Source organism: Saccoglossus kowalevskii, chromosome 5 (genome assembly GCF_978046115.1).
Source record: "Saccoglossus kowalevskii chromosome 5, keSacKowa6.1, whole genome shotgun sequence".
In the NCBI taxonomy this organism is placed as follows: Eukaryota; Metazoa; Hemichordata; class Enteropneusta; family Harrimaniidae; genus Saccoglossus; species Saccoglossus kowalevskii.
In genome coordinates this window covers 28,863,024-28,886,197 of record NC_140645.1, presented here as the reverse complement: position 1 = coordinate 28,886,197, position 23,174 = coordinate 28,863,024, and the positions used below count along the sequence as shown (strand labels likewise).

Here is a 23,174-nt window from a genome sequence, read left to right as displayed (position 1 = left end):
ATACAACCTGTAACAATATTAATGAAACTGATTACCATAACTTGAAGTAACATAACTTGAAAAAGTCTCACTAATACCTGTACCATGTTGTATACATTTGTCATGCTCACAACATAAGCTTGTAATTTTGTTTGAAAAGAAAGACCAAATTGAGTTTTTCATTCAAGGAAACTGACGATGACCATTTAGACAATTATATCTAAGACAACTAGATTTTAACACAAATTCAGGTTTGTGTTTGAATGACAACTTCTACTTGTTCTTACCCTATTAGTTATTCAGCACAGAAATGTTATCTCGAAATTCCGATGGCTCTGTATAGTTCTACACTATCTTGTACACTGCATGTATCTTCAGTTATTGCCGCTTTTTTATTTGCATTACTTTAGCATCATGTAGGGAGAATAAACTTATTGTCTCATCGCCAACCATATTAATAATATTTGCATCTGCAATTTAAGTTAAAATACATGACCATATAAATTTTACAATACAGTAATTTGTCTTACATCCATAGAATGCCTATAATGTTTATGCTGGTAATTTGTATTGATTCTTCAAATAAAGGCTACTTAGTTTGCTCTAAACAAACGTTGTTTTGCTCAAACTCAATTTTATGTTTACGAATGATTCAAAATAACATTCTTTTCTCCAAGCTGATATAAATAAACGGTGTGTATGGAGATATGGTGAGATCGGTTTACAATATTTTTTGGTTGTAATTTATAAAAAAAAAATTCTCGAGTATTCGCTATTGACATGAAAATTAATATAAATAACACGATGATGTACGTAATAGTACAAGCATTGAGCATATGATAATGATAAAGCTTAGGAATTATTGACACATGGTAATCACATGAAAAAAAAAAACTTTTATCGTATTATTTTGCTTTTCCAATTGCACGTTCCTAATACTTGCTAACGATTTGTCTGTAGTAGTGTGTGTTACCTACTAAGTGTACCCAATATAAACAGCAGTCATGAAAGCAAAATTGAATTCATCAACATTCAATATATGAATTCACAAACTACGTCAAGTTTAGTATTTCCTCATTCTGAAAATGTGCGCCATACATTCGAATACTTTCCTTGTGTGGGAACATAATACAATACAAGGAGACTATGTTCTAATGAATTGTGTAAAAACAGAATTCCTACTTCTCTTGTGTGCCGACGCTTTGTAACTGGGGAATCATCTAAAGCATCTATTTTAAAGTTTAGTTAGTCCGACTCGAACTCGTACATCTAGCAACTACCATGGAATGCAATACAACGGCAGGCCATGGAAAGGTCATATATTGGTACTTATTCCTGCCACTTCTTGTTGTGCAAATCAATTTGATAAACATGTAAAGCTTAGAACATTCTTGTTGTGCAAATCAAACATTATTCTCTAACTGATTTCTTAAATTAATTATGTATTCATAATTGGTTTTCATCTAAGGACCTGAGATATTCTCTGTTCATAGATACCTCATTATAGTCATCGTACTACGCGGTTCAGTCATATGGGAGTTTAAATGAAAAATAAAAAACAAGCTTGCCCGAGCTGCTTCTATAGATTGCAGTCCCAGTCTGTTGGCCATTTAGTACAGGTTTAAGCTTGGTTTTAGATACTCCATTAAAATTTTAACATAATCCACTAGTCTGGGTGATATACAGTAGTAACAAGTCTGCGTATAGATGGCAAATGAATGCCCTTCATCATAAGCTCGCCCGCAAAATGTCTGTTCTGATCAGTAAGGACTTGTACAGGAATCCCAAATCTGCTATAAATTCTTACCAAGGCTTTGCAGTCATTCGCTTTTCACCAATGACAAATGTTTTAAGCTTTGCATGTTTATCAAATTGGTTCTTATCCTGCCACTAGACTTGCCAAATTCTTGTTGTGCAAATCAAAAATTACTCTCTAACTGATTTCTTAAATCAAGTATGTATTCATAATTGGTTTTCCCCTCAGGACCTGAGATATTCTCCGTTCATAGATACCTCATTATGGTCATCGTACTACGCAGTTCAGTCATATGGGAGTTTAAATGAAAAATAAAAAACAAACTCGCCCGAGCTGCTTCTATAGATTGCAGTCCCAGTCCGTTGGCCACTTAGTACATGTTTAAGCTTGGCTTTAGATACTCCATTAAAACTTTCACATAATCCACTAGTATGGGTGATATACAGTAATAACATGTCTGCGTATAGACAGCAAATGAATGCCCTTCATCATAAGCTCGCCCGCAAAATGTCTGTTCTGATCAGTAAGGACTTGTACAGGAATCCCAAATCTGCTATAAATTCTTACCAAGGCTTTTCAGTCATTCGCTTTTATAGTAGAGTAGCCTTTGGATACCGGGTAGAGTAATAAGTTATAGATCTATAGTCACACGTTTGAATGGAATACTAACCTTTAGGTACGTGGTACGTTGACAGATGTAACATGTAACATGGCAGTATCTTTTAATATAATTGGGCATTCCCTTTTAATATCATTGTGCCAGTAAAATTGTGTAAAAATACGATCCTGCATATTCTAAGGCTCCAGCAGATCCTCCAAATTAGAGTCATGTCAAAGTCTTATAATCTTGAGTTGATATTTAGCCGACTCATGTGACCACATGAGCCCACGATCACTATACTGTGCGTTATGCAACTAGGGAGTTACCAGAATATTTTAATTTTGCCACAGCAAGAATCGCTCTGGTCTATTTTTGTCTCAAGGCTGAAGGTCTCGAAACCATGTGCCAGATCAGTCGACATACTTTTAGGTGAATTCAATCTCTCTCTTTCGCAAACCTAATTTGGGCAGGGCATCGAATCGCTATTCGACACTGTTCGCATTTGACTTCTATATAATACATTGTTTGCTAATAGGTTGTTGTTTTTACAAAATGAATTTGAATGCAATACGTCACAAATGTGGTGGTTTATATTTCAATTAAGGTAATCACATAGCCGTGCCATGCTAACATGTAATATGTACCTATAGCATAACACACAATATATACGATTAGTACTTGTACTTGTAGTTTTTACACAAAAAAACTAACTAGAGTTTAGCACGTAATTTTGGTTGCAATTAACTTTAAACGAATTTGTTCGAAATAGCTTATTCGGGGTGACATTGTTGGTATTTTCATTACCGATATAAATTGAACATTGTATTCACACATGTAGACAACATATATGCCCCAAGCATACTGTAATATCAGTCAGATGTAGATTAATTTGATGAAAATCACTGTGCTTATATATGTTAAATGTGTGAATTCTTGACAAGTAATACAATTCAATTATAGTGGGTGAAAATTAAATTGTTCGTCCTTCGCAATTCTTAATTTCATCGACATTTGGTCAGCTGGCGAATGAATGTATACAATACATATGAATATATTCTCACTACAGTTACATGAGCATATGAGCATATAATGCCAAAGATAATGGTGTTTTTAAACTTTTCTCTGGTAACCCATAACAAACGAAACATATAATTCGAATACATAAATAGGTTTAGACAGGTCAGCATCCGGGTCGTCTGAGGATTATATGACATTTAAAATATTCTTGTTGAAAATATAACACATATCGCCTTGCTGTGCCGAGACTGTTGGGTCAGGTTCCTTGGCGATGCGCTGTATTAATTGCCACTGTGACCGCAGACATTCAAATCACCACACAATTTTGTGAAGTAAACTCCCGAAATCGAAATGACAACAATTATGAACTGTAAGTTTTGGTTTATATGGAATTTTCTCTCTAATGTGGTTATTATTTACCTCTACAACATTGCGTCATTGCGTGTATCTCAATCTTGTGAACTGCAGTTTATATAGTTTACATAACTAAAAATGCAATGAGTATTTCCACTATCGATGTGCAAATGAGCAAAAACGCATATTCCCACACTACAATTATCAATGTGTTCTATATAGGGGTCACGTGATACCCACGAATGAAATTCTAAATACAATGTGAGCCATTTTGATATTTTTGAAAAGTAAACTAAACGTAGTTTACAAGACATGACATTGTATTAACGTGACCTGGCATAATGTACTTATTCCAGTTATGACGTTTGGGAGTGCCCATATTATTATGCGATGTAGATATAAATTAAGTTGATATTTCGTGATGTAAATATGATATTATCAAGTATTTGTGACATTACATAATGTTGAAATATCATTATTATGTCATGTTAGGAGGTATAGCATTGTGTGATGTCGATGTTACGATTACGTTATTTTGACATTACATGATGACGTTAGATGATAGTATTAGTCCCCGTTCGGACGCAGTCCGAAAACGGGGACTTATGTTTTGACCTCCGTGTGTCCGTGCGTGCGTGCGTCTATCCGTGCGTCCCGACCTGTATCTTATAAATGCCTGGACCAATCACAATCAAACTTCACACATATACCATACATGATATTATACATATGCACGTCAATTTGTTTCACGATCTGATTCAAGATGGCCGAATAGCGGCTATTTTTGTGCTAAAAAATCATCAAAATCAAGCATTTCTCGGCTGTTTACTGATAGATTTTGTTCCAGCTTGGTATATACATTAGACATTATGGGATCTTGATGCACATCATTTTTTTCACGATCTGATTCAAGATGGCCGAATGGCGGCTATTTTTGTGCTAAAAAATCTTAAAAATCAACCATTTCTCGGCTGTTTACAGATGGATTTTGTTCAATCTTGTTATATACATTAGACATTATGGGACCTTGATGCTAAAATTTTGTTTTTCAGATAAGATTCAAAATGTCCGACTTGCGGTCATTTTGTATTAATGAATGTGGTTCTCCTGCCATATCTCTGACTTGCTTACACTGATTATGTTCAAATTTTAAATATTCATTACACATCATGTCATAGATGGACGGATATATTAGTTTAACGATCCTATTCAAAATGACCAAATGGTGGCCTTTTTTGTGCTAAACAATCATCAAATATCAAGCATTTCTGGCATTTATGGATTGCGTTCAAACTTGGTGCATATATTAGATATTACAGGTTCCTGGTGCACATCATTTATTTTTCAGATCGGATTCAAAATGGCTGTCTGGCGGCAATTTTGTTTTAATGAATGGGCTTCTAGACCCATATCTCCGACTTGTTTTGACTGATAATATTGTCAAATTTTAAATATTCATTATACATCATGTCATAGATAAACGGATATATTGGTTTGACAATCCTATTCCAAATGTTGGTCATTTTTGTGCTAAAAAATCATCAAATATCAAGAATTTATAGGTGGATTTCGTTCAAACTTGGTACATACAATAGACATTATGGGTTCCTGATGCTCGTAATTTTATTTTTCAGATTGGATTCAAAATGGCTGACTGGCAGCCATTTTGTTTTAATGATTGGGCTTCTAGAGCCATATCTCTTAAATGCTTTGAATTATTATATTTAAATTTTATATATCCATTATACATCGTTATATATATATATATATATATATATATATATATATATATATATATATATATATATATATATATATATATATATATATATATATATATATACATGTATTCAAAATGGCTGATTTTGAATGCTGTTCCAGAGCAATATCTCTCAATATGGTCAAGTACTTGTTTGACGATCAGATACAAATGTCAATCATTTTAATGTTAACAAATCATATTCCTGACATGGTTACATTCCAGCTATATTACTATAAACAAAACTATATATCTTAAACTTGATAACTAACGGGGACTGTCCCTTGCATGGCTTGTTATTGTTGTATTTATAACATAATGTTGTTATAATTATATGACAATGGAGATATGTCATTATTTTATGTAGGTATATCGGTATGTGATGCTGAGAGATCATCACGTGATGTGTATATGACATATGATATTTATGTGACATTGAATAGTGCGGATAAATCGTTACTTGATGTACATTTTACATTATGCGATGACGATACACATGTGATGCACATGGCATTATATGACGTGATATAGATATATGCAGCTTGGTCGCTTGTAATGCTCTAAAGGGGTCAGTTCCTCAATGCATGGCCCCAAATGACACCGTGTGTTTATTTATTTTTTATTCGAGTGCGCGAAATGACAGTTGCTGACGCCCCTAAACTCCAAATAGTAATTTTGGCTTTGTCGTGCATGATTGGAACAAGACCAGTGCGTATGACTCAATCAGATAAAGATTTTTCACAGGGTCCCGAAACTTTACATAACATAATAATACATCTACATCATCTCATGACATATCGACATGACGTAACGACATATCAAAATTATATAATAAAACATTGACATAAAATAATGGTATGTAGTAGTCATGGTGTATTCACACAACGCGATGGTATATCAACATCACGTTATAATGTCATGTCATGATATATCAACATGGCACAATGACCTATCAACATTGCCAATAAAGTGTTTACATCAGATAATAATATACCTACATCATGTCATGACACATATACACGACGTAATGGCACATCAATATTACGTAATAAAGTTTCTACATTAAATAATAATATACATACATCGTATCATGATGTATCTACACGAGGTAATAGTATATCAACATTGCATATTAGTGTTTCTAAACTGGCGTAATAATATACCTACTTCATGGCATGATACATCTGCACGACGTAATAACTTACCAAGATCGCATAATAAAGTTCCTACATCACATAATAGTATAGCCACATCATAACATGAGATATCAATAAGACAGAATACCATTGCATCGCCCTGGTGTTTGTTGGGTATGGATGTACTTTCGCGAGTGGTGCGCTGTATTCTGCGGCTGTGTCCATATGAAGAATCCAAATATGACATGTATAATGGTTACACAGTCAGCTGGCATCGGTGTCGCTTGGTGTACATGATAAAGGGAAGTTGTGCAACCAAATTTGCCGAGTTCGCAGTTTTTCGCCAATAAAAAAATAACTAAGGCAAAAAACCACGATTTTTCAGCATTTTTGTAATAAAAACATTATTCTCTATTAATAATCTGCCCAAAACAGGAACATTTCTACTAATTCTTGTGTTTTTTTAGACGTTTTCGAAAAACCTGCGATTAGGCTGCGGAAGTAGAACATTCTGGAGGGCCGGAGGGGTGAAACGGAAGAGCCAAATTTAACGCGTAAAAATAGAACGCGTATTTTGACCTGGTAGAGTAACATACACTGCTACTGTAACAGAAGCTGAGAAAATGAAACAAATTGAATACAAACGGTGGCATTGGCATGGACACAATCAACTGAAACTCGAGTTGTACGTAGTTGCATAGAATATCGACTGCTTGCGATAATGTGTGATCGGGTGTTTATAATGTATATATTTATTTCTACAGATTATGATTGAGTTATATCAGTAACGAAATGTAAAAACTGAATTACTAATTACTGAGGTTTTTCATATAAAATACAAAGTAGTGAATGATTTAAATAATATTCCATTAGTAAATACTATGATATTCTGGCTGTTATGTGTAAAATAGTACGACGGAAATGATATACATACGATAAATGTCTACACTACACAGTGAAGATAATTTAATTGAACATCGACAACATGCCTATCGACGGGCCCTTCGAGCAGTAATGGAATGTGTCTATATCACTACTATATTGAGTATAATGCCATGTACTCACTTGTAAGACCAGCCAAAACAATATAAATGGAAGTAAACATGGTGGTTCTGTGACTTAAGTAACTTGAAATATCCGGGTTCATGAACTTTGACATGCACATAGCTATTCAGGTCTTCAATGGCAAGTATTTTTGGATTGTATAGATTTTTATGACCCAAAATCATACAGAGGAAACGCCCGGTCTATAGAACGACGGAGGCGGGGGGGGGGCTCACAAGTTATTTGTCATTGCAAATAAATGTAATGGTTTCGAGCTAATAACGTTTAACTTATTTTGATTTATGCTCATAATAACGTTTTGTCATTCGGTCGTTAATTTCGCAACTTATTCGAATCACAACCCCAACCAGAACGCATAATCGTCCAAACGTGTTTGGAATTATAATCCAACAGATATATGTGATTATTAGATAATAAAGATATTTTCTAACGTGATCATTATTTTATAAAGACATATCAAAACTATAACAAATTAATGTCAGCGCAGTGTAAAGGTAACTAACAGAATGGGGTTGGACGTGGTATAAGGAAAATAAAAGGATAAAAAATAGCATGTCCGTACATTAGGATTGTCAACTTGAGCTTACTAGAAATAATAATTCTGCTTACAATCAAATAACTTTCATCAAAAAATATTTCTTGCTGATAACAAGTCATTGATGACATTTGCCAACATTTATAGATGACATTCCATACTTGTATTTGATATCCAAACTCCATATAGCGTCATTCATAGATAGATTCCTTTCTTGGTCGTCTAGATTTCTTACCAAAGAATTTTCTGAATTATTTTGTCTACTATTCAAAAGGGGTTGTGAATTTACGGCATTGTCATTCTTTCTATGAGTTATATATGTCAAATATGGATATTAAATAATGAACTCTTGTAGAACTGAAATAAACACTTTTTTTTTGTATTTTTATATACCATATAATAATTTAAAGATGCGCATGAAAATCGATTCTTCATCTTTGTTCCTATCGTCTGCATGTTGTAAGAGCGCATTAAGTATGTAAAGTGCTTAGCAATTAGTGAGTCACGAATGTTCATGTGATAACATAAGTATTTATGGTTTTAGTGAACTAGTGGATAGATTCAAAATTTACCATATTTAAGATAACTTTAAATTGTGCATTGATAGTGTTTGTGTTGATATAAATTATGGTGGCCCAATATACGATGTTTTATATATGCATTGATTTATATTTTTATGACTATGAGTTGGATATTTGTTTGTGTGATACCCTGTCGTTGTGCATGGCAAATAACGACATTATACACACAATCACACATATATAAATGAACGTATTTATCTTATTTTTGGATATTACATAAACAGCGATTTTTGGAGTATATGTGCCATAGTTTTGAATGGAAACATTAAATATACACTTTAATCCAACCGCTCAACAACCATCGAATACGATGGAATCCGATACACAAGTTAACACAAAGGTCACTTATGTTTGAAGTAACGACTGGCAACTTAGTTTCATATCCTCAATACCTTTGATTTGCAGATTAGATTTCAACAATTCAGACACTGTGGGAGCAAAATTGTCAATACTGCCACCACAGTGTGATTGAGTTGTGTATAGGCTTCGTTACACAGTGACGTCAATTCATGATACACGTCTTTAGCTGCTTGTATTTATATAAGCTTCACTTGTAATAGAAAAACACTGTGTCGTTCAAAGCAATTATTATATAACGTACACTGATTTGACCAGATGATATGTCCAGTTTATTGAAAACAACTACGAAATAAAAATATTGAATCAATAATACTAACATATATTTGAAAGGGAAAACACAAAATTTCAGCAATATCCTCCTGATAAAATTAAAACAGTTCTGCTCAACACTGAAGGACTCAATAATACACAGTCTTGCCTCTCAAAATGTCTAATGGTCACCGCCTATTTCCAAATAAATAGTATCAAACACAGCGTCATTCACTGGAACGGTCAAATTGGCGTGCATGTACGGTGGATATTCAGTATCCATATGTAATGATATTATTTAGTCCTGCAATGCTTTGTACCAGCTGATATTTGTTTACTATGTTCCTTTTTTTCAAATTTGGGCTGTATGAGTATAAATTATCACGTTGTCTCCTCAAGATTGACAGTTCAACACTCGGAAAAAAATTATATTTACTACACGGTCGGTTTTTATTTTTTTAATAATATTTTCAGACATTTTATTTGATGGTCTCTTGTTTTATTATCATACTTAAATAAGCGACAACGCACTCACTTACACGTCACTGTTAATACAATGAGTAAACGAAGCGACATTTTAATTCATTTAGTCATCACAAGTCACTCACCCCGATGCGATGGTTGACGATGAGCTCTTCTGGAAGCTAAAGCTGTATGTCCACCTCTGTCGAGGTGAACATTTGGATATTGTAGATATAGCATCATGTGACGCACATGATATTTTGTGATGTAGAGCATTTAACAAAGCGGCTACTCTTGATCTTCCTAATATATGACACAACACATAAACATATGTTTACGTTTTTAGTTTATTTGTGAAAATTACATAAATAAGAGTGTTTGTGTCTGTATAGCACTCCTTTGAATTAAAAAGCTTATCTGAACTTTACAATCTAGACAGCTCAACAACCGCTGAGTAGTACGGAATGCGCTACACAATACAGGTTAACACAGGGGTCAATTGTGTTTGAAGTAAAGATTGGCAACTTACGTTCATGTTCTCAATACCTGTGATAGGCGCATTAGATTTCCACAATTCATACACTGTGTGAGCAAAATGTTGAATACTGCCACCACAGTAAGCTTGAGTTGTCTATACCCTTTTTGCTCTTCAATTCATGGCAAGCGTCTTAGACTGCTAGTATTTATAATTGTTTTTATTTTTCTGCAGTTTGTACCGCTAAATATTGATGAATCCAAAATGACGGCATCTCATGCCTAAAAACGAATGTGTAGGTTTCACTAATAAGTATAATTATGTACTTTTTTTAAACGTGGAATTTTCCACATTAATTTATACGAGAATTAATGTGTCTGTGAAATGCCCACCAACATTTCCCGTTTTCTATTTGTGTTCCACTGAAATAGATAGTTATTGATTTTTATTGTTGGAAATAATTACTCATATCCGAGTACATTTCAGATATTTCTAAGCCACGCCCACCTATCGTGAAATAGTCGACTGTTTCCGGCTTTCTGAAGTAAAAGTGCGCCACCCCCACACGCTTTTTGAAACGTTGTAATTCTGTCGAATGCAGCAACGCCAAACGACCCGAAGATGTGCGATCATTGGATGAAAGCCGTAAAACAAATGATTTTTAGTAACCGTGGTTTTATGTAAGAGGTAGTAATGACGTGATGCGAAATATACACAATACACATACGTTGGTAATTGTTTTTAATTTTGCTGTCTGAAAGTATCTGAATTGCTTGGTGATTGGTGTTGAATGACGACTTCACACTTCTGAATTCTTTCTTGCAATTTTATCTGCGTATATAAATGGGTCGACAATATTTTGTAATTTGTAATGTGATGTTGTAATTATGCGATCTCACTAACTCGAATTGTTGCTGTGTTCGCTGTAATAATTCGTGTTATCCAGTCAAACATCGCTATTCACGCACTTGTCCTCGTCGTTTAGTAATTTATTTTCGACCCATTATATAATTTTGTTATTATTTCTCTATTTAATTGATCGATACATGTTTATAATATTAAAATACTTTCTCTTTTTATTTCGAATCCCTTTTTTAATACACCAGTGTATGAACATACCAGTAATAACGTGACAACCAGAATACACGCCAGATGTCAAACTCGAGTTTCACAGACTTCGAAAACATCGAAATGGTCATAGAGATCTCGGGGAGTTTCGTGGCAATAGATCTCGGCACTTCAAGCGGCTCTGGCATCATTTATATTATGGTCATTACCACTATCCTTTGGACAGGCAACAAATCGTGATATTACCCTCACAAACATGTGTTCTTATTTAACTATAGAATATGATACACAATTGAATACAACATGTATCAAATTGTGTATCATATTCGATAGTTAAAAGGTAATTCATGCATGGAGTAAAGACTGGCAAGCAGGTTCCATGTCCTCAATACCTTTGATATTTGTGAGCGTAATGTATATATCGCCCAATCGTGTGGTTTGTGTAAACGATTGTTTCTAATTTGCATACAGGGGTAATATCCGCTCTCTCCCCAAACTTATGTATATTCACACAATGTTAGCATGGAAATTACTTTCAATGGCTGTACTTTGACCTCAATTCACAATAAGTGTCTTCAGCTTTATTTATTTACTGCTGTTATATATCGCATGTTGTTGTTTTCCACAATTTGCACTGTAAAAAGACAGTATGAATCTAACATGGCGGTATACATTCGTCACTTGATTGCGTTAATGTGTTTTATTCTGAAACTAGTTTTGAATGGTATTTCCTATTTGAACCCATTACAACTATATTTGTTTATTTGACTTAGTATTGATTTACTATGAGTATAATTGGTTTACAAATAAAATTTGAGACTATATAAAACAGTAATGATCTAATTAATCTGTAGTGGTGGCGAGAGTGAAAACATGTCACAACGTCACCTCACAACTTTCAGTTCATGTGAATTGTTTATTTCTCTAGAAGGGTGTAACAATAGTGTCACTTTAGTGAGTAATTTATAAAAGGATTCACACTAGCATCGTAGTTGTTATGATTTTCCGATGATCAATAGGTGTATAGAGTTTAAATGTTAGCTAGATGCCACAACTATAATGCCCTTGGAGTGGGTATATCACATAATCTATATACGGGTAAAAGTCACGGACTACATTAAATCACCCTCGGATGATACATGTGGTTGTGGTCGACATGGTATGACTATTTTGGGAATAGGCCATCGAACCGCCGTCTTGTTCAACATTCGTCCCATTCGCCGTAAGTAAATATTACAGGTTAAAATGTTTGTTTATATGTTGTTTTGTTAGAAAATTAAATTTAAATTAACAACTTGAAAACACACTGAACATATAATTTGACAGCAAATCACAGTTCAGCCTGTAATTATTGTTACAAATGAATGTATATATTTTGGTATAATAAGCGTAGTCAAGGTGTAGTGGCCGGCATTTTCAACACCGATAAATGTATAATCTTGTCTTTAAGTATAACGAATGTATATAACGGTACAAACGTACTGCAAGATATGTTAAATATAGATACTTTGCTGTGACTTATATCTGTTAAATATTGCAATTATAGTATAATGGTAGGACAGGCAATTTAATTATACTCAGTCAAATAAGAATTGTTTGCCCTCGTTCTTTTTTCTTTTTTGTGAAGTTTGGGTAGCTGGCGATTATATTTAAAATAAATTTTACTTTACTTTTACTTAATGGGCGACAAATGTACATGCGCTTGAAGCAGCAGATGAACAAGTGGCATCTTGAATTATTCAAAATGATGAGGTAATTTAAAAACCTTATCTTAATTATACATGATTTTGTATTTATACAAACCAAAATTCTGGACCCTCAAAGGGCAACACAACATAACAAATACGGTGACACAATCAAATATTAACAAAGGTATTTTATTTATATATGCATTGACTTTTATTGTATCTGTTGCTAGAATTACATACCACCATTTGTTCGCGCATTTGCCTGTTGAATGTGCGTTAATACTAAACGCATGTGGAAACGTCGCATAATGAGTAATTATTGTGCCATGATTTTCAATGTAAACGGTATTGCGCGTTTTAAAATAAATACTCTAAAGGCTTTAAATATCATTGCATTTTGTCATAATACACACAACACAAAAGACATTTAAGAATGAGGTAGAAACTGACAATAGGTCCATGTTTTCAAAACTTTTAATTTGTAAATTGAAAGAGGTGAATGTCCAGTGCCTCCACCATCAAATGATTTGTTCACATACATACCCCCAGATATATTTATATGCAGTCATGTTGTTAGCATGAAATCTACATTCGATGATTTCCATTGTCGAATCATTTATTCACAAGATGAGTACGCAATATTAGTCAAGAGTAATATACTGAATTAATGTAATCACAGTGTCTTTATATAAGCCTTTTATTGACATGCGAGGCATAATATTGTTTAATATTATTGTCCCACCATTTATCGGTTGCATTCTCATAGTGTTGCTAAAAGAAGTAATCTTTTGTGCAATATACTAGTGTTCCTATTATAATTTTTCCGTTCTGGAAACATCGACTTCCTCAATTATGCTATTTGTGAATATTCTGTAAGAAGAAAAGTTGTAATAATGAAATATAAATGAGACTTATTATGTCGAATATACACAAAGGTGAAACATAACATTTCATATCAAAGTCCAAAAAATTCAGACATGCTACTATTATGTTAAATAATTGTGATTATTTTGCGATCAACAGTATATGTTTATATAGGTTTAATAATATGGATAAAACACACTTTTTATTAATCGACATATGCAAATCTACAACACAATACAATGTTTTACTTCGTGAATGTATATCAGGTTCAAAACATACCGTATTTACACCTTTCAGACTTGGTAACTCGTATTCTGAAGCAGGTTCCATTGTCTCTGGTGAAAGTGTCGTATAAGTATGGTCAACTTCAACACTTTGCTGAACGATTAAAAAATGAAATATATATTTATTAAATGGAATACATTGCATATGTCTATACTATTCGATTCGTGGAAATTTACCAGATTAACACCAGTTTTTTTAAATACACTACGTTAGTACCTTGAATGTCGGTATCTCATATGTATGTCCTGTTACACTTCTAATTGCAGAACGCGTGGTGTACTCTCTATCTTCAGCTTGGGTCTCATAGGAAAATATGAATTGGATGTTAACAACCCTCATGTAAATATACGTATAAACGAATAATACATATGTTGTAATTGGATCTTATACGTGGATTAAGAATTTCGATACTAAATACTGTTAACTTGCTTTACCTGTTCTGTTGTTTTCTTGGTAACCCGCTTAATCAGAATAAAGCCAATTAAGAAAACAATTACGCAACCACCAAGTAGAGATACCAACACACTGATACTAATGGCAGCAGTGCAAGAACATTCTACAATATTGAATATATTGAATGATAATTGAAACATTGGACAGGCACGAATGTTTAGAGGCAAACCTTCCTAATACGTTGAATTAGTAAGACATTATCTACTTTCTAAAAAAGATTTGAATACATTATTCCCAATGCATACCTGAATATATATCACATAAAGCGATTTCTATGCATGATTAATTTAACGTACTCGGAATTTGAAAAAAACAAACGATGAGCTAATTATATTGTTGCTTTTTCAAACTGATACACGTGTTATTCGTGGAACATTTTTGTTCGTACCTGAATTGTAATAGTCATTGTTTTTGATTACTTTAAAATGATGTCCCTCGCATGTATTATCACGTGTACAATATGTCACCCTATATTCCGCTTTGCTGTCTTTCACAGTATACTCCACCACATCTCTTTCTAAACAAGTCTCTTCTATATTCCAATTGTCATCTCTTTCCAGTTTTTCTATTTTCACACATTGGTATTTCATATCTTCGTGACGTGACCATTTTATTAAACCAGTCTGGTCATTCAAATTAACTATTGGTTCACCTGTGTCAATTTGTAAATAAAGAGAGGTAGTGGTGACTGCAAATCATGGTACTATTTTTCAGCTTTCACTATGACAATGAACTCATTATTGAAAGACACATTACAAATGCAATTCACGTATCTATCTATAGTGGTCACTAATGCATTATCCTGTTTGAAGAACACATAATATGAATTGTTTCATCGGGATATCATACTTACGATAAGTAAAAAACACATATGTAGTAGAAAACTGCCCGATACCATACATGTTGCCTGTCTTTGCTTTTATTTCATAAGCCGTGGTTGACTGTAACTGCATAATCCATATAGTGGTATTTCTTGTTCCCATTCCGTCAGATGGCCAAGACTGGAATGACGCTTCTAATGCCGAACGATATTCAATGTAATGTACTATGTCTCTACCATCTCCTCCATCATATCCAGGCGAGAGTATTATTGATAAACTATCATAAGAGCGATCAATTATATTCATGGATGTAGGTGAGTCGGGTATGCCTGTTAACAAGAAAATGTAGCTTCACCAATACAATATATGTCGCATGTCCCATTCATGAATCCATGATCAAGAATTACGAGAAGCTAAAAAGCATATAGTTTTGTATTATAGGTTTAACTTAATTTACCATCATAAATATATATTGTGTTGTGTTGTGCTGTGTTGTAAAATAATAAACATTTTCTAATTCATAAGAATGCAAAATTTATGAACTTTTTGTCAGAATTGAAAATTGAACACGGTTTCAAATATTACCCTTACCTGCATGATGTAAATTGACCTGGAGTACAACACTTCCAATGTCATTATGTGCAGTGATATTATATACGCCGAAATGGAGTTCCTTGACTGCGGTGATAAATACAGTACTCGTAGACAATGTATCTACTTTGTCCGTTAAAGCTACGTCGGAATTTGTCCAATCGCCAAACGTAACAGGTAATGGGTTGGCCTTGACAGATAAGTTCATGGATATCGAATCACCAATTCTACTATAGTAGTCTGTAATTCCATTGGTCACAGGTACATCTTTATAAGAAATTAGTGCTAACCCATTAAAGACTCTTTCATAGATTGTGAACACATTATATCATAATATTACCTTCACGAATGCAAAGTTGCAATACTAATATATATATATTTCATTTTTTTGTGTTTTTTTGTTATATTTAATATTATACTTATAATATTAATATAATTGATTGTAATTTTTTTGAGTTTATCAAATAACTTAGACCCAATTTGAATGGAGCTACCTATTTCAACATTGTGTTAAACTGGAGTGCCTGTATCCATGGAAACTACTTTTATCTAAAATATTGATTATAATAAACGCACGGCTTCGGAGAGGCATATCATCGAAATATTACAATATTTAATCACTATGATTAATGGGAAATATCAAGTTAAAATCTTGTTTTTAGCATAACTCCGGCAATTCTTGATCATTTTTTTTATTTTAATAATTCCCGTCAAAATGTCGTAATGGTACAACACATTTATCCACTGCTTAGACGCTGACAACTGAAGCTATATTTAGACCACATGTGTCAATGTGCCTGGCCAACAGTCCCAGAACGACATTTCTGACCACTTTTTTCAAGATTGCAGCCTTTATTTTTGACATGTGTGCCACGATGTATGACATGTATATCATAAGTTTCAACATATTGGTCAAGAAATGTAAGATGTATGGCTCTGGAACAGCATTCATTAAAGAATGGCCATGTAGAAAACAAAATGATATGCATCAAGGCCCATATAACATTTCTTCTTCAATGCGCAAGTAAGATCAGACTATTTTCCAGACACCTCAGGAATTATCTTGATAGCTGAATATAGACTAATCAAACTATACTATTGATACTAGAGGGAAAGGTTGTGATATATTGTGCTCAGTACACAGTACTCAGTACAGTACTTAGGCATGGACACATTCAATGATAAACCATGCACTTGTAACAAATTGTGGGATAAATTTAGAGAGTTTGGAAACAAATGCTAATAAAACAAATGAAAATTGTGTCTGCAATAAAACATTGCAAACTATCTATACAATTAATACTTGCTTATTCATTTGCTTTACACCATTCTTTTACACATCACCTCAGATTTTTTTTATACTGAGAGTAGGCAGGCAGGTTTCTTATTCGTCATATGTGGATTGAGGGACTATCAAGTCAACTTGTGTATTAGATACATTTAAAGTGATTGTTAAAGTAATGTCATTACTTACAGTACACTGTAATGGTTTCAATATTTGAATTAACATCTCCAGTGATTTGTGAATTCATTGCTTTACACTTATACTCTGCTTGGTTATCTTCAGCTCTTGTTGTTATTGTTATTTGTTGTTCTGATATCTTGCCATTGTAGTCACCATTAGTTTCAGTTAGAGTCCCAATATTGATATTATCATCGTTATCATCTATTTTATTATTATTCCTGTACCACAGTATAGTAGCTGATGGGTTACTAGTTGTTGTTGTACAGGTTAACAGTAGATTGCTACCACTGGTAACACCATCAGTATAACCAGACAAACTAGCACTAACAGGTTTAACTGAAAATAGAAATATTATGTGAGTGGGTTAATTACATTAATAGGGGAATTGTTTTTGTTTTCTTTATGTTTTTCTGTTGGTATTAATGAACAGGTGTAAATAGGACCCCGATTGTTGACATTTAAAAGCCAGTGAAGAAACAAACCCTTATATATATTGGTGTGAGAACAGTCAGCTACAGGAATCATACACTTTACTATCACACAGGTTCATCATTACAAACACTAATCTCAGTGTACAATATTAGAGATATATGTAGTAATAGGTGCAAGCAGAACAATATTAATATCACCAGTATTACTAGACATGGTAGTGTCTGGCGTTGATACAGTATTACGTTTCCCTTTATTCAAAATAGAAAGGCATATGCATATGCGCACTGTCACTTTGACTAGTGGACATTTGGTCTCATATACTATATATCCCATGTTTTGAGTTTTTGCACACATATAGTATTGACAATATTCATATTTTAGTTATGGACAAAATGCATATGGCATCTGCATACGTAAATAATTTGTTTCTGTGAATATAATCAATGTTGTCACGCAGAAATATGCTAAAGATCGATGGGTGTGGGATTGGTCTGTGAATGCTCATAACTATGTTTAGTTTTATTGCTAAATAAGGGACATTTGGCCTGAATATTAATGATGCGTTTTCTAACAGACAAGGTATGAGTACAGTTCAACCGCATCGGGTGCCGGGGCCAGTGAAACAATTATGTTTTGTAAAGAGATTTTGTGAAAGCAAATTAAAGGATTATACTTACAATACACTGTAATGGTTTCAGCATTTGAATTAACATCTCCAGTGACTTGTGAATTTCTTGCTTTACAGTTATACTCTGCTTGGTTATCTTCAGCTCTTGTTGTTATTGTTATTTGTTGTTCTGATATCTTGCCATTGTAGTCACCATTAGTTTCAGTTAGAGTCGCTATATTGACATTATCATCGTTATCATCTATTTTATTATTATTCCTGTACCACAGTATAGTAGCAGATGGGTTACTAGTTGTTGTTACACAGGTTAACAGTAGATTACTACCACTGGTAACAGCACCAGTATAGCCACTTAAACTTACAGTATTCGGTTTAACTGAAAATAAAATAAATAAAAAGAGAGGAGGTTAATTTATCAGGTGACCAGGAACCATCATTGTCTTAGGTATTGAATAGTTGCTACCAGCATGCTAATAATTAAAAAAAAAATCTTTCAATGTTTCTAGTTGTTGATGTTCTACATGTAACAGGGTTTCGTTAAAAGTATATGGTATTTACAGCAAAGTCTTATTTAGCGTACACATTTTGAAAGAAAGTTATTGGTTCCAGTCAGAAGTTTACTTTGAATTAATGGACATTAATTGTTCCTTGTCGTCTGGCGAGTGCATGTCATTCTTTGTTTGGGAAAATGTCTTCATTTGTCAATATATTTCATTGTTTCTCAGACATTTATTGACTTAGTTTGTTAAAATTAGAGACAAGGACACAAACTGAAAGAACAAAAACATGGTACTGCTACAGTATTTTGTTTTGTTTTGCGTTGTGATTCTTATTTGTTGTTGATTTTAATTTCATCATTATAAATAGTATAATAATTATAACAAAGTTTCTATTTGGTACAGATGCACAAATGCAATGTAGAATATGCATAATATGGTAAATAATATGAAATAATTATGTATGCACTACGACAGTACAGCGGGAGTATCAACCAACGTGCAGTGGATGTCGATGTGATGATGTACTGTTTAGAACAGAATCAGCGAACTTCTTTGTGTGGAGTGCAGTCAAACCCTGGGGAAGCCATATTTTTTTTTATTATAATAGGTCGCTTACGCGCGTAATCATTCCATATTTCGAATTCACAATACCTTATAGGGTAATATGAAAATACCACAAAATTACGGCATGCTGTAACTTCACGATGACAGATGTATATTAATAATAGATAACCTAACAACTAAATTCATAATACAAGAATTAATACACACGTTATTTTAGAACATATAATGAGCACATTGTGTGCTTGGGGTCATTACATTATGTGTTCACTGTTTATTATATTGTAGCATTATCAATAATACAATACAATTTACCTATACAATAGATCATTGAGGAGAAAGAGCAGAGTTGGCTGACAATGTTATTGCTATCGACTCTGAAATATACAGCATTCCCAAAAGGTATTTGATTTTCACAAAGACCAATGAACTACATGGAACTACATAGCGGTGAATGACGAGTCCTATTACTACAATGAGATGCACGCTGATAGATCAAGAAAGACTGTATCTTTGAATAACACCATTCTAGTATCAAAAATCATCAAGACAACTTGATTTGATCCAACATTTACTCTTTAAACCACTTATTATACCTTGTATTGACATTTATCAGAATCAATTATGGTCGGCAGTGATGACATATTGCTGATGACAGTAATATAATATAAGGTTATTACGAGTATACTGCAAAGTATGCACAGAGACAGTGCAGTGGGAGTATCGACCCATGCATATCAGAGGTCAATGCAACAGCATACTGCCTGAGTCCACACTTTACAACAAATTAGTTTTATTAACTGTACTCACAATTAACTGTCAGAACAGCTGATTTTGAGTCTCCTGACCCAACACCATTGTCAGCAATACAAGTGTATGTACCATAGTCAGATTTCTTAATATTAGATATTGTCAATGATCCATCAGTCACTGCATATCTACCATCTATATCAATATCAGTGCTGTCTTTCTGCCATGTGTATGTGACATCAGGTACACCAGTAGCTGTACACTCAAATGTGACAGATCCATCTTCATTTACTGTCTGGTCAGATGGTGATGTAATGATGGTTGCTGATTCTAAGATATCATAAATAAATAGATTATATGATAAGGATTTATCAGGTTTACCAGTATCTGTACATAGTAATGTGACTGATCCAGTGCCTAATAATACTGTGTGGTCAGATGGCAATGTAATGATGGTTGCTGGTTTTAAGAAATCATAAATAAATAGATTATATGATTAGAAACTAATCAATATTTAAGTCAAATTCCAAACGAAGGGAAATGAATACAAATAAAAAATATGAGGAAAATAAATTGAGTCAAAATGAACCAGAAACAAACTTAATACAAGGAAGTACATTTCTCAAACCATTCTCGTACTATGCTTTTTGACATCGAGGGCAACTGTCGCATTGACCAAAGGTTAATTAACTAACTAACCTGCGTTTCAGTCTCCATGAAGAGATTAATGTTTTCAAATCCGATAGACCTTATGCCTATTTACATTGGCAAGAACTATTCGTGTCAATTATTACTGAACATTACCGCTGTCCGACCTGGGGAACGAGTACTAGAGCATGAACTTTTATTTAGAACTGGCAGACCCCAGATATGTCACGCAGCGAAAACAAAGAAACTTGACTCACAAAACTAGGTTCAGGTAGTTTGAATTCATGAATATAATATTTGCCAACTGGCACCTGCTTTTCTGTCCGACCACGATATAATTAACGAAATGCAGTAGGCAAAAGCTTTAGGTTAAAGATTTGTTTTAATGTACATAGATGGCGCTAGTTCAAATTGGGATACACACAATGAGTGAATACTGTAGTGATTGCGATTTGCGAAAATGCGAAAGGGAAATGAAATAAAATAAAGCAAAGAAAATGAGACAGAAATTATCAACTCGGTTATACAATCACGGGCTGTACTTAAATTTACACATCAAAACATTTTATTTTATTTCCGTTTTTATTCTGATACTGAAGTGATATTCGAGTAGTTTGAATGCATGATATATCATTCTCTGGTTCGAAATTTCAATACTCTCTACATTGCATTTCAGCACGGATGTGTTGTGGGTAATATAATGGAACGTTTACACATTGATATCTTGTATTATGTGTTTTAGGTGAACTGAAATGACAACCGAATTGTTAAAGATAATATCTCCGATCGTTTAGGGCAATTTTAATTTTACTAGTCGGAATACAAAGATAATCTACTTACCTTGCATAATTATATAAGTTTCATAGTACTGAGGTACGAGCTCTATATTCTTACATCTCCATGTTCCTACATGGTCTGCTTTTATAGGATTTATAGTGAGATAGAACTTTGCATTGGATGAATCTCCTGTTATAGTACACTCATCACAACTACCAGAAAAAATTATTGTGTTAGAAGAGACGTCTCTATATGTTGGTGATTCTTGTGACCATTTTGTAAAGAATGACGATGTTACATCAAATGCACACTGCAGTGTTACACTGGAACCCAACTGTGTATAGACTTCTGCATCAGGAATATCCTTCCATTCAATTCCGCATACTGAAATTAAACTATTAGAGATTACCAACAACATGGGTTTAGAAGCCAGATCTGATTCAATTCCTATCCATTTTACAGGCGACACCTGCTCCCGGGCGGTGGTTATTCTTCACATTTAGAACATTACAATCATACAACCGTAGCTGCGTGATGTAAAAATTATTACAATTTTTCACTGATAAAAAGTGTATTAGGGTTTATGAGAAGACATTTTTGTGTTGCTCCATATAATACGTCTATTATTTTTGGTAGGGTTGTGCAGACATATTGTTAAGTCAATAGCCATAGGTATCAGACCGTAAAATCAGAATCGTTGGATGTCTGTAGTCGTGGCAACATATAATATAAACATGAATAACAATAGCTTACTTACAATTCACGGTCAGTGATTTATGTTTTTGACAAAGCGTTGTACAGATTAAGTGACTGTGCAATAGTATCTCAATCATGTAATTCTGAAACATTTGGTAATTGTCTCGTGTAACTGTAAAAATGCCAAGTGTTGTAATCGTCTGTCTAACATAGATAAAACTGGAATAAACAAGATATTAATACTTCCTGTAGCTTATAGCAATTATTTATACGAACTTACCATTACTCCACAACGATGCAAATACTACCAGTGTGATGTATACTATCATATTAGGATAGCATTTTTTAATACAGAAAGGACCGATCCAACTAAACTTACTTCCTTATGCATACACGATTATCACGCATATGTCTTCCTGGTTCATGACCTTTGAACCATGACAGTTTGTGAACTCCTGCTTCAAAGAGGTGTGATATACACTGTGACGTGAAATTAGAAAGAAACACAGAGCTTTTTCCGAAAGTGAAAAGCACTGTTGTATTCATAATTAGGTCAGAAGTGTATGATAGAGTGTGACCACTGTGATTGGAAGCCGTATAATTTATTTTTGAGAAATT

The 23,174-nt window shown here is 33.6% G+C and overlaps 1 protein-coding gene across 1 annotated transcript; it reads right to left on the bottom strand.

Moving 5' to 3' along the window:
* Positions 1-13,258: 13,258 nt before the first annotated feature.
* Positions 13,259-22,278, bottom strand: LOC146745985 (neural cell adhesion molecule 2-like). Its single transcript, XM_085499457.1, has 11 exons — positions 21,924-22,278; positions 20,496-20,894; positions 18,674-19,000; positions 17,574-17,900; positions 16,100-16,366; positions 15,541-15,837; positions 15,076-15,339; positions 14,669-14,790; positions 14,451-14,534; positions 14,229-14,327; positions 13,259-13,955 (listed from the first exon to the last, which is right to left on the bottom strand). Exons 1-11 carry the CDS (start codon positions 22,276-22,278, stop codon positions 13,941-13,943), a joined length of 2,556 nt encoding a protein of 851 aa, XP_085355583.1. The 3' UTR covers positions 13,259-13,940.
* Between the last annotated feature and the right edge of the window lie 896 nt (positions 22,279-23,174).